The 11,835-nt window shown below is 46.1% G+C and overlaps 1 protein-coding gene and 1 long non-coding RNA gene across 2 annotated transcripts in view; one reads left to right on the top strand and one right to left on the bottom strand.

Annotated features, from left to right (window-relative positions):
* Positions 1 to 3,352, bottom strand: part of LOC108396122 (uncharacterized) — a 31,524-nt gene extending 28,172 nt beyond the window's left edge. Inside the window, exon 1 of the long non-coding RNA XR_001852865.3 lies at positions 3,035 to 3,352. This is a non-coding gene — a long non-coding RNA (uncharacterized lncRNA). The remainder of the gene's footprint in view (positions 1 to 3,034) is intronic.
* An 18-nt stretch (positions 3,353 to 3,370) lies between these two features.
* Positions 3,371 to 9,822, top strand: CBR3 (carbonyl reductase 3). Its single transcript, XM_017658852.2, has 3 exons — positions 3,371 to 3,824; positions 5,172 to 5,279; positions 9,332 to 9,822. The coding sequence occupies exons 1-3, from the start codon at positions 3,536 to 3,538 to the stop codon at positions 9,766 to 9,768; spliced, it is 834 nt and encodes a 277-aa protein (XP_017514341.1). The 5' UTR covers positions 3,371 to 3,535; the 3' UTR covers positions 9,769 to 9,822.
* The last annotated feature ends 2,013 nt before the right edge of the window (positions 9,823 to 11,835 follow it).

Genomic DNA, 11,835 nt, shown 5'->3' with positions numbered 1-11,835 from the left:
CTGCTGTGACAAATTAACACAAACTTAGTGGCTTAAGACAATACAAAGTTATCATCGTACAGTTCTGCAGGTCAGAATCCTAAATCATGATGTCAAGAGAGCTGCACTCTCAGGGGGGACCCATTTCCTTGCTTTCTCCAGTCTCTGGAGGCTGCCTACATTCCTGGCCATCTTCCAAACCAGCAGAGTAGCATCTCTGATCTCTCTCTCCTCTACTTTTGTCTTATGTCTCCTTCTCAGACTCTGACCTTCCTGCTTCCCTCTGAGAAGGACCCTTGGGATTACATCCGGCCCAGCAAGATAATCCGGGATAACCTCCCCACTAGATCTTACAAGATCCTTGATTAAATCACAACTGCAAAGTCCCTCCTGCCTTGTAAAGTGACATCCACAGGTTGTGGAGCTAGGACATGAACACCTTTGAAGATGGGTGGCAGGGAGCATTGTTCTGTTAGCCACAATAACCTATGCCATTTCCAAACCCTTCCTCTTCTTTTCTCTTTCAAAAACACCAACTCTTTTGAAGATTATTTCACTTTGACCAACCCCCCTTTCTGGTTACGACAATCCAACAGGTCCCAAATTTGCTGCACGTTGGAATCACCAAGAGAGCTTTTAAAACTCCCAGTGCTTTTTAAAGCACACCCCAAACCGATTCAATCACTGTATCTGGGGATGGAGCCAAGCACTGTTTTATTTGTTTTTAAACATCCCCAAGTGATTCTAATATCAACAAGTTGGGAACCCCTGCCAAGAGTGATAGCTTCCCCAAACTACTCTTCACACCCCTTCACTGAGGGTGTGCTACATAATTTGTGGGGCAAAATGAAGATGGAGGCACTTCTTTAAAGATCTCAAGAATTTCAGGACAGCAACAGCTAAGGGTGCACACCTTGAGGCCAGCACATGGCTCCTCATCTCTCCTTCACCTCCATGCCTGTCCTCATTTCTGAAGCGGTCACAAGCCATATGCAGGTCCAACCAGTAATCTGGCTTCCCAGTCCCTTGACCTCCTTTACATCAAGATTTCCCTGCCCCCTTCATGTGATTCATTGGCACAACCCTGAAGCCTCCACCTCAAAGCATCACACACTGACCCCCAGGACCTGGCTTCCTCCAGCAGTGCCCTGTCTTCAAAGACTTCCATCCCATCAACCCTACTCTTTTCCACTTGTTATAAATCTCCAACTTTCTCATGTCCTTTCTTCCATCCTTAGAGGCCATAACCCCACTGTAATCCCACCCTTACAAACATTCTTCATTCTGTTGTGTGAGCCTGGCAAAATCAACCCTCCAACTTGCCCACCAGCACCAGGTGGCACTAGCAGCTAGAGGTGCTGGAGAAATTGCGGGAAGCTGATCCTGTTCTCTTGACATTTATCACTACAGATCACTAACAGGCCCCAGGTTCTGCTAGTCAGAGCTGCCATAATAAATTCACTTTCCCATTCTGCAAGATGATTGCTCTTCCCTCAGGTCTCCCACAATGATCCCTCTTGCCAGTGACCTCAAAACTCTCATCTTTCCAAGAGAAAATATAACGTTCCAAGCAGAGCCACCCAACATGCTGTCCTTCCTCCTGTTACAAGGGGTGCCTGCTTCCCAGGCAGAACCCCCATCTGAACCCCAGATCCCATTTGCACTCACCTTCCCATAAATTTTGTTCTTGAATTATTCCCTTTCTCTCCTTCACCAATTTTTCCTCTCTTTGAGATTATTACCACTGCGTAAAAACATGCTTTAATACCTCTCCCACCTTTTAAAATTCTTTGAAAACAATTCAGGTCATACAGTGTATGTCTGCTAGTTACAATGGAATTAAATTCAATTCAGAATCGGTAATAGCAAGATATCCAGGAAATCCCCAAAAAGCTGGAAACTAAAAAATATACTTTTCAATATCCTTGGTCAAGGAAAATACAAAAATGTAAATTAGAAAATATTTTAAACTGATTGAAAGAAAACACAACATATCAATGTTTATATGATGCCACTAACATAGGAAATTAACAGCTCTGAATGCCTACGTTAGAAAAAAAATGATCTCAGCTTCCATGGTAAGAAACTAGAAAAGCAAATAAAACCCAAATCGGGCAAAAGGGAGGAAATAAAGGTTAGAGCAGAAATATAATCAGAAAAAAATAGAGAAAAAAAATGAAACCAAGAGCTTCTTCCTTGAGGATAATCAATAAAATTGACAAACCTCTCACCACACAAATCAGAAAAAAAAATATGGAAGACACAAATTACCAATATCAGGAATGAGCGAGATGGCCTCACTACCAATATTAAAAGGATTAATAAGGGCTTATTATGAATAACTTCATGTCAACAGAGTCAATAGTGTAGATGAAATACACACAATTTTTGAAAAACACAAATTAGGCTCACTCAAGAAGAAATAGAAAATCTGAATAGCTCTTTGTCTTTACACTAGAGCTCCAAATAAACTTTAGAAGTAAAGAATATATCGGTGGAGCCCCAGCAGCGGACCACACACAGCAAGCGTTCACCTTCCCGACCTCCCTTGTTGATTTGATGGACCAGGTAGAGTGGAGGTGATGGAGGCGTAAACAGCCTAGCCAGCTCTCAGGAAAAGCTGGTTCATAATGAGATCACACCTCTCCATAAACCTAAAAGTAACTAATCAAACACAGATTACACTAAGACAAGGTGAGGAAATTCCAATTGCCTATCCACAGTTTAACACACCTTTGGGGATTCATTTTCAGCTGAACTGTGAGAGTACACCGATTCACTGGGAGAAAATAAATTATATATGTCCTCCTTGGACAAACCGGAAACGCAGACACTTAGCATCCATAGGACTTACGTAAGGATTTCATTAAAATCATTCCAGAAAGTGGCTTGGCACACAGTAAGAGCTTCGTAAACATTCCCTCCCGCTTCGGGGCGCAGAAGGAGTCACACAGAGCACCGTACGCTGTCCACACCTGTAAATGCACTCGTGGGGCCTCTTTTCTCTCTTCTTGTTTAAGCAAGAAAGGGGATCCATGTCCTGAGAAGCACTCACCGTGTCTAAGAATTTTGTCGCATTTGAGGAAAAAGGAAGCAATCTCATTTTGCGGGGGATGATGGGCACACACCCAGGAAAATTACTCAGCACTGGCTTTTCTCCTTTTGGGGCTTTCCTGAAGTAGTAGTTTCTTCAATCCGAGTGAATCTTCAGGCCCCATCAACCCCTCACCGTCCGGTCTTGCTTTGGGGCTAACCAACGGCTTCGCCCGCGGACCACCCTGTGGCTCAGACGCCGGATCAAAAAAGGACGCAGCACGGGGAGGGGCTGGACCCGGGAGCGGGGCGTTACGAAACCTTCGGGAACAGACGGCCACTCCTCAGAGGGGAGGGACCGAGCCTCGCGGCCTCGGTCTCTAGAAGTCGCAGCACTGGATCCCAGAACACACTTTTGTGCAGCTTCTCTGACTGTGGCCGGGTCTCCGCAGCGCGCGCCCGCGGTGACCCACAGCCCAGTCCGCTCTCCTCGGCCCGCGCCCCGTGCGCCTCCCACCCAGCCATGTCGTCCTGCAGCCGCGTGGCGCTGGTCACCGGAGCCAACAAGGGCATCGGCTTCGCCATCGCGCGCGACCTGTGCCGGCAGTTCTCGGGGGACGTGGTGCTCACGGCGCGGGACGCGGCGCGGGGCCAGGCGGCCGTGCAGCAGCTGCAGGCCGAGGGCCTGAGCCCGCGCTTCCACCTGCTGGACATCGACGACCTGCAGAGCATCCGCGCTCTGCGCGACTTCCTGCGCAAGCACTACGGGGGCCTCAACGTGCTGGTCAACAACGCGGGCGTCGCCTTCACAGGTTGGTCCGGGGTTCGGAGGTCCCTGGGCGCGCGGAGGGTGCAGGGCAGCGAGCCGCCGGCACCCCCAAGGCGTACGCTTGAGTGATCCGATAGGCAGCGCCCGCCGCTCTCGCCGGTGCTCCCGGGCGCCCGGCTCCTCGCGCCCAGCCCGCCAGCCCCCTGGAGCGCAGCCTAGAGCCCTCCCAGAACTGTCAGCTGCTTGGTTTGCAAGAAAACCGGCCTCCTAGGATGGGGCCACGCCCTGCAAAGCTCATAAGCTTTCTGTCTCATGCAAAAAACATTTTCTCGGCGAATGGTCTCCAAGTTCACTTTGGGCTTTCGCTTTCCTTGGAGAGTGCATTCATAAATGGCAGGAGGCATGTACTCCGGGCAGGAAAGGAATCGCTGGAACAAGATAGGCGCGAATTTACCCATTAGTGGGCTTGAGACTGTTTAATGAGAGATTTGATAGGCTCTGGCAAAACGGAAGAGAGCCTGGTTCCCTCCCCCAGGAATTTAGGTTTGTTATCAAATGTACAGCATGTGGCTTTAAGTGGCATCTTCCTTTGGGGTGAAAAAATGTCAAGGAGATCACTTACTCTATTACTCGATGGAGGAAGTTATTGAACTGCCATGTGCTGGGATGGGAAGAATCAGGCCACCCTCACTTAACTAGAGAAGAGAAACTTTAGGAGGCAGAATGGAGTAAAAAGAACTCCTGTGAAGCCTAAATTTTCCTGCAGCTCAGCCTGTGGGCTTGCTGAGAGCATTGGCAGGAGGTGGCTGACACCCCCGAAGCAGCCCTCGGCCACTAGTTGAAGGGTTGGTGGATTGAAACTCCGCTTTCTGGACGACACGTGGAGAAACCCTGAGGTCCGCTGGAAGCCCTTGTCCCTCTAAGTGTGGGCGGTTGGACCAGCAGCTCCTGGAACTCTGGACACTCTTGGAATCTCAGGATCTCAGGCCTTGTCCCACACCTGCTGAGTCCGAATCTGCATTTTAACAGAATCCCCAGGTACCTCCTATGCCTGTTCAATTAAGAGCAGCAGCGGTCAAAGCCAGGAGTGTGTCACTGTGGCTGGCAGACCAGTAGCTGTAGCGTCACCAGAGAACTCCTTAGAAATGCAAATTATGGAACTCTGCCCCAGAGTTTCTCAATCCCAGACTCCGGGGGTGGGGCCCAGAAAGCTGTTTTAACAGGCCATGCAGTGATTCAGACCCAGCCCTGAAGTTTGAGAACCACCCACCTAGTGGCTTAAAAATCGTTTAGCTTGTTTTTCCTTTAATTAGAGATAAGCTCCCATTTGTCATGTGAATTTCAGGAGGAAGTGCCTGACTTTGACTTTGATTCCTTCTCTTTTTGCAAGATGGTGATCCAACACCCTTTGACATTCAAGCTGAGGTGACACTGAAGACAAACTTCTTTGCCACGAGAAATGTCTGCATCGAATTACTGCCGATAATCAAACCTCATGGTAAGTCCAGCCGTGTGAATTGTCAGGTGGCATCCATCAGCAAGAGTGAGCACGGGGCTGTTCCTTGAGAACCACCCAGGGGTGCTATTTCTCTGTAGGGGGAAAAATAGAAACCTGCATTCTTTTCTTACAGTAGCTGGCCCCTTACCTGCACACATTAGCTTTAACTTTAAAACATATGTATGATATGGGGCAGTGCTCTTTGGTCCCATGTCATGAACTCAGCCCTAGAATGAATGATAAGGGTTTGCAAGTCCCAAAAGCCTTCTTGCCTTTGAGCAACCTCAGTGAGTCCTTCTCAACCCTCCAAGATGACAGGGCCACACCCAGCTCATCTTGGGGGCCTAAGGAAAAGGATTTATCTAGCATTATCATGACTTTCCCTGTATTGCTTTCTTCTTGTACCAAACTTTGTCAGGCTGATTCAGAACATCCAAAAGAAATTTTTCTTTACTAGGAAATATCTTGCCCCCACTCCCAAGTATTCAATAAATAACTTTTAATACTTTTTCCACAAATATTGAGGGCCTGCCATAACCCAGGCCTTCCGCTGGTTGCTGGGGATACAGTGGTAAGCACTGTGGACGTCTGGTACTGTGGTGTCCATAGAGCACTGAGACTGGTGGAGGAGCCCAGCATTGACAAGAATTTTAAGTGTAAATCACAACTGTGCTAGGAGGGGGCTAAGACTTGCTTCCCTGGGGATTTTCTTCCCCAAGAAGTCAACTGTCTTTCTTATTTAAAATGTACTTTTCTTAATTGAGCATGTTGAATCAAGGTGATCCCCAGTGCAGAAATCTTAAAATCTAAAAAGATGCATGGTGAGAGTTACACCCTTACTCCTGTCCCCCACTTGCCCAATTCCTATTCCCAACCACACAGGTAATCCTCTTTATTGGTTTCTTAGTGAGATGGGATCTTTGAAGGCCTGCAGGTAGAGTTGCAGATACTGCCTGGGGTCCAGATGCATGGAGTTGGTGAGTCCCAGGAACCAGGAGATGGAGTTTTTAAGTGCAAATCTAAGCAAATATAAATGCATTCTTTTTGTCCCCATTTTTATACAGAAAGGAACATTAGGGAGAATGCTTGCCACCCTGCTCTCTTCACTTACTTTATTTGGGTCTCTTTCCAGATCAGGACACAAAGTTTTCTTATTCTTTCTTACAGCTACATAGTATTCCATTGTAGAGATATGTTTTACCAAGTATCAGGAAGTCTTCTCCCTGTGGATTTTAGAATCATAGAATTTGAAAACTGCAAGGTGTTGAAGAAACCTCACATTCCTACACCTTCACTTTGCAGAAGAGGAAATGAGGTCCAGAGACGTGAACACTGCCAGGTAGTAATAGAGCTGGAAACAGTAACCAGGTTTCCTGACTACCCCTCAATCATATCAGGATAATTAGTTCTGGTGAAGGAAGAATCATAGCATCAAATGATGGCAAACCAAGCCATTTTGACAGATAAAAGAAGGCCCTGGGAAAGGTGGGGCTTAGCAATCAACCCAGAGCAGGTGAATAACTGCCTTTTACCACTTCTCTGTAATAGTGATTACCAAAGTGGGAATCTCTGGTCTACAACACATTGATAATAATATTTGTGACTCTTCAGTAAACCTCATGTTTACTTGGCAAACTAAACGCTGAGGATGATTGGCTCTTGGTTTGTAGGGAATCACTTTCTGCCCATACAAAACTGACTAAATAGCCACTCTCTATTTAACCTTATATCACTTTAAAACAAGCTATCCTTACTGCTTATTTGTGCAAGATTTGGAGTAAATAGGTTCATCAACTGTTGAGCCACTAGGGGGAGCTACTTGCCCACTCTTTGTAGAATGGGGTCGGGCTTGTTTCTGGATTGGTGGAGCCACTTGCACCTCAGCAAAGGTTGGTGTAGGTGGTGTGGGCACAGCCTTCCCAGGGCTGATTGACTCCACCCTGCTGTTGAGACTGCCACCCGTGGCTTGCCTGCCAGAGGTGGGCCCTGAGGTCAAAGGGGACACCTCTTCCTCTTACGAGGCTTCTAATTTCCACCAAAGTCATAGAGTAACTCCTGTAATTTCTTTTTCTGTTTGTTCTTCCTTTTCCTTTTGAATTTAAGTCCCTGTAGCAGCCAACTGATTGAGAACAAAGCTGTTTGAAAAGTAGAGAACAAATCACTGAGGTCGTATTCCTGGCCAAAATGTTGAAGTGACTAATCATAAGGAAGTCATGCCAATCTAAAGGCAGGGGGTGGGGGTGGGGGGACCTAGTCTTCAAAAAGACCATTGTCAACGACTCTAGATTAAAATACACTGTAAAGGGATATGACCACTAAATGCAGCCCATTGGATAAAAATACACCAAACCTATAAGGGAAGATTATTGAGACAACTGGGGACGTTTGAATATGGACTGTTCTGTAGAAAACAGTGTTGCGTGTAATCACCATTATGTAGCAGAATGCCCTTGTTACCATATATGTACACTGGAGTTTTTGTCATGAAGGTTTATGATATCTGTCTGCAATTGAGAGAAAGCAAATGTTAACAGCTGGGGATGTTAACCTTAAAAATAAAACTGTCCATTATTTTACCAGCAATAATAGGTTAATTTGGGAACAGCTGAAAATTGCAACTCAAGACGAGAGCTATGGCAAAACCACAGGCTTGTCCTGAGAATGAAAAAGAGGAGGCTCATTTACAGAGGAAGGGGCAAAAACAGTCCATTGAAGGAAACTGGGAGCCCCACATGTTGTGGCTGCTCATTGGCTGAGTTGTGACTGTCTCTTCTTGGCTGGGCTGTTGCCCTAGGGAGGCAGAAACTCTTCCCTCCTCCTGCTACGTAGTAAAATAGTTCAACAGTGTGACTTGCAAAGTGTAATTGACTTTCCTTCTGTAATCAATGAGGAGTGGTGGGCATGGGAGCTCTCCCAACTCCAGGTTGCTGAGGTTTCCCTGTTGTTAATTTCCACAAGAACTAAGTGAATAGTATATGGGTGTGTATTGACCTATTCTTGCAACTTCTCTGAAGGTTTCAAATTTTTCAAAGTTAAAAGTTGGGAAAGAAACATATACTAGAGAAGGAAAGAAAGAAAATACTGAAGGATCTTAGGTACCCAGGGGTAAGTGAGGTGCTCTTGTTCAAGGATAGAGTGCAGGTGCATCCCGATGGAGTCGGCCCAGGGGAACAGGATGTGTGACCCACCCCCCAACCCCAATGTGTGTGCCTGTGGCGAATGCCACTCAGTAAAATAAAACCTAGTTATCCTGTCAGATGCCCAGGATGTGGATTTAGGATAATATGTAAAAAAAAAAAGAACTTTGGTTGTTTGGTGTTTTGATATGTAAATTCACACATTAACTGGTTTTGGGGTTTCCGGCAATGCTTCAAATTGTTTTATAGTCTCTGGCCTGTATTTGTATATGTTTTTATGGACAGAACTGTCTCTTCAGTAGCTGTGAATTATTGTTAATATGAATATTAATGTATTCATTAATTTATTTGTTATATATTTAAGTAATTATTTATTAACTATGGGCTGCAAAAGTAATGAAAATCAAAACCGGATGGAGAATTAACCCCTCCACATTGAAAGTATCCATCACTAAGAATAGACAAGGGTTATCCCGGAGGCATTTTTCAACCCTGATTTTTGACACTCAGGGATAAAGAGGCAGCTACCCAAGGCCCCAGGAAATTGTGCAGACCAATAGGAAGCTTCAATCCTCAGGGTGAAGGCAATTTCTAGGAAAGGCTCTAGGAAAGAATTTCACAAGCCCTAGAGCCGGTGTTTGGGTGTGGAAAGGGGTGTTTTTTATTAAACTACCTGGTGATTCTACTATAGACCTACCCCTGCTCACCTAGTAGACAATCCCTGCTCTTTAGCCCCTGTTACTGATGGAAATGTGTTCTTCCCTTTGGGAGAACAGGGAATTTTTAAAAGGTTGAAACCCACCAGTGCCTTCTAGAATCATCTTATCAACAATTCAACCTGCACCGTGACTCAGCTGCGTGTTTGGTATAGTCAACCAATGATTGTGTATTTGTATTTTTATTACTCTATTTCAGGCAGAGTGGTGAATGTCAGTTGCTCAGCAGGTGCAAAAGCTCTTGAAAATTGCAGTGAAGATCTGCAGGAGAAGTTCCGATGTGAGACACTCACAGAGGAGGGGCTAGTGGACCTCATGAAAAAGTTTGTGGAGGATACAAAAAACGAAGTGCATGAGAGGGAAGGCTGGCCCAACTCAGCTTATGGGGTGTCCAAGCTGGGGGTCACTGTCTTATCAAGAATATTGGCTCAGCGTCTGGATGAGAAGAGAAAAGCCGACAGGATTCTGCTGAATGCGTGCTGCCCTGAGAGCATGAAGATGGACATGGCTGGGGCTTACAGCTCCAGGACTGCAGAGGAGGGCGCTGAGACCCCTGTCTACTTGGCCCTCCTGCCTCCAGATGCTTCTGACCCTCATGGCCAGCTAGTCCAGGACAAAGTTGTCCAAAACTGGTGAATGTCTGCTTTGGCGCTTAATGCTTAATAAATGTTTGTGGAATGAATGAATGAATTTCAGTGTTGTGGACTGAGCCTGTTCCTGTGCTTGAGGAGAGTTGATTAGAACCTCCCTGTAAGAAAGTGTCTTGTTCTGGAATCAAGCCAAGCAATTTTGCTGTGCCAAAACTCCAGCCTGAGAGGGAGAAGAATCTAGTCCAGTGGTTCCCAGATGTCAGAGGGTGTCAGAACCACGTGGAGGGTGGGTTAAAACATTGCCCAGAGTTGGGGCCCAGAAATGTATATTCCTACCAAGTTCCCAGCTGCTGTGGCCAGGCTGAGAACCACTGGTTTAAGGAGAGGCCTCAGGGCTGTGGAGCGGGTCTCAGCCATTTTCCAGGTCTCTCTTGCTCTTTCTAGGTGGTGACTCTGTAAGCATGACTCAGCCTGTTTCCTTAGCCCTGCAACCCTGCTTTCTATCTCATTCTGTTTTATTGCATTTGAGTGCATTTCAATTGGCTCTTACATTTATGAAATAGTAGGGTTTGAAAGACTTGGAGGGAATATCGCTTTGACACTGGGATGTGACTTCTTCCATACTGAGTTTTTCACTTGGGTTTTGCACTCTGTGTTCATCCCAGAACATTTGCAAGGTTGCCTCTTACTTTCTTCATCTTGTTCATGCATGGGCGACTCTGTGCAGGCCATCTCTTTGTACCAACAAATGCAGGTGAATTCTTAACCTGCTCCTGCTCCCCTCTGAGGAAGGTGATTCTTCGGATGCCTCGCTGAGGCCCTATTGTAGTCCCTCTAACAACAAGCAACTCCACGTTCACTGCTTTCAAATGGGACTGGTTTTGCAACTAGTCTCCCGAGATCTAGTTATACCTTGTGGAAAAAGCACTTGGAGACCAAAGGATCTTACAAAAGAGAGAAAAATATACTTGCCAAGAAAATTTGCAAGAGAGTCAAGGTATGACGAGCCTAACAACAACAAAACTGCAACAGGTACACAACAGGACAAAGTGGAAAGGAAAGAAACCACAGAAGAGGGAAACAGCAACGTTGTCACTGGATTATGACAACAATGGTCCTGTCATATCTCCTGACAGCAGAATCACAAAAATAAGGGATAATGCTGCTTTCCATTCAGGAATCAGGAAAATAGGGAAATGCTCCAGGTTTCATTTGTTTGGGGGACCAGGGCTATGCAGATGTCCCTGTTATTTCTTGTCCATCACAGAAAATTCTGGTCTATCACAGAAAATTGAAGTGTTCGATTTTCTTAACTCTCCAGCTCACAAAGGCAGCGTGTTGAAGTATCCATTTGGCTCTGACAGCCCTCACCTAACTTTTAATCCACTTTGGATAAAGGGAAATTCTGAATCCCACCCAGGCTGCATTTTACTTCCTTTAGCCATTGCTATTCTGCCTGATTAAACCCAGCATGCTCTTATATTTGTCTCAGACTATAGCTCCCAAGACATTTTAATGACTTCTTATCTCTCTAAAAATATTTTAATGGCTTTCAGTAAGTTTCCTGAACACCTTTCACACTCTGGTCTCCCTGTTCAGCTCCAGAGCCCTGCCAACAATGGACAGTAGCACGGGGACCACAGAACACTCAGGCTCTGTCTGATAGTCACAGACAGGAAATGCAACAGTAAACAGAACAATTCCTTTTACTTCTTCACCCTTTTATGTTGCTAGCCAAATCCCACCTTGACATTTCTGGATCATTGTCGTCCTTGAAGAAGACCATTCCTTGTAAACTGCTGATCAGAATGGCATTTCTCACTTTTGTGGAAAGACCGTGGGGGGCCCATATTACATGGTCTGTCCAGCACCCTCTTGCTAAGACATCTCCTGGCTCCCTCCCCACTGCTCCTTACCCACTGTTTGCAGCTAACAGCCACAAGATGACTTTGCCCTGCTAGCCTCAGTTGACTGCTCCAGCTGTAGGCCCTTCCTCTGAAGATCAGGACCAGCTGGACTGGATCTGGGAATGCTCAGAGGTGTTGCTGTCATTGGCCCTGCTCTGTCCCATGTGCCCTAAGATGCAGAGGGAGCCAGGCATAGCCTGAAAAGG

This window comes from Manis javanica, chromosome 3 (assembly GCF_040802235.1).
Source record: "Manis javanica isolate MJ-LG chromosome 3, MJ_LKY, whole genome shotgun sequence".
Lineage (NCBI taxonomy): Eukaryota > Metazoa > Chordata > Mammalia > Pholidota > Manidae > Manis > Manis javanica.
This window is presented reverse-complemented; position numbering and strand designations above follow the sequence as displayed.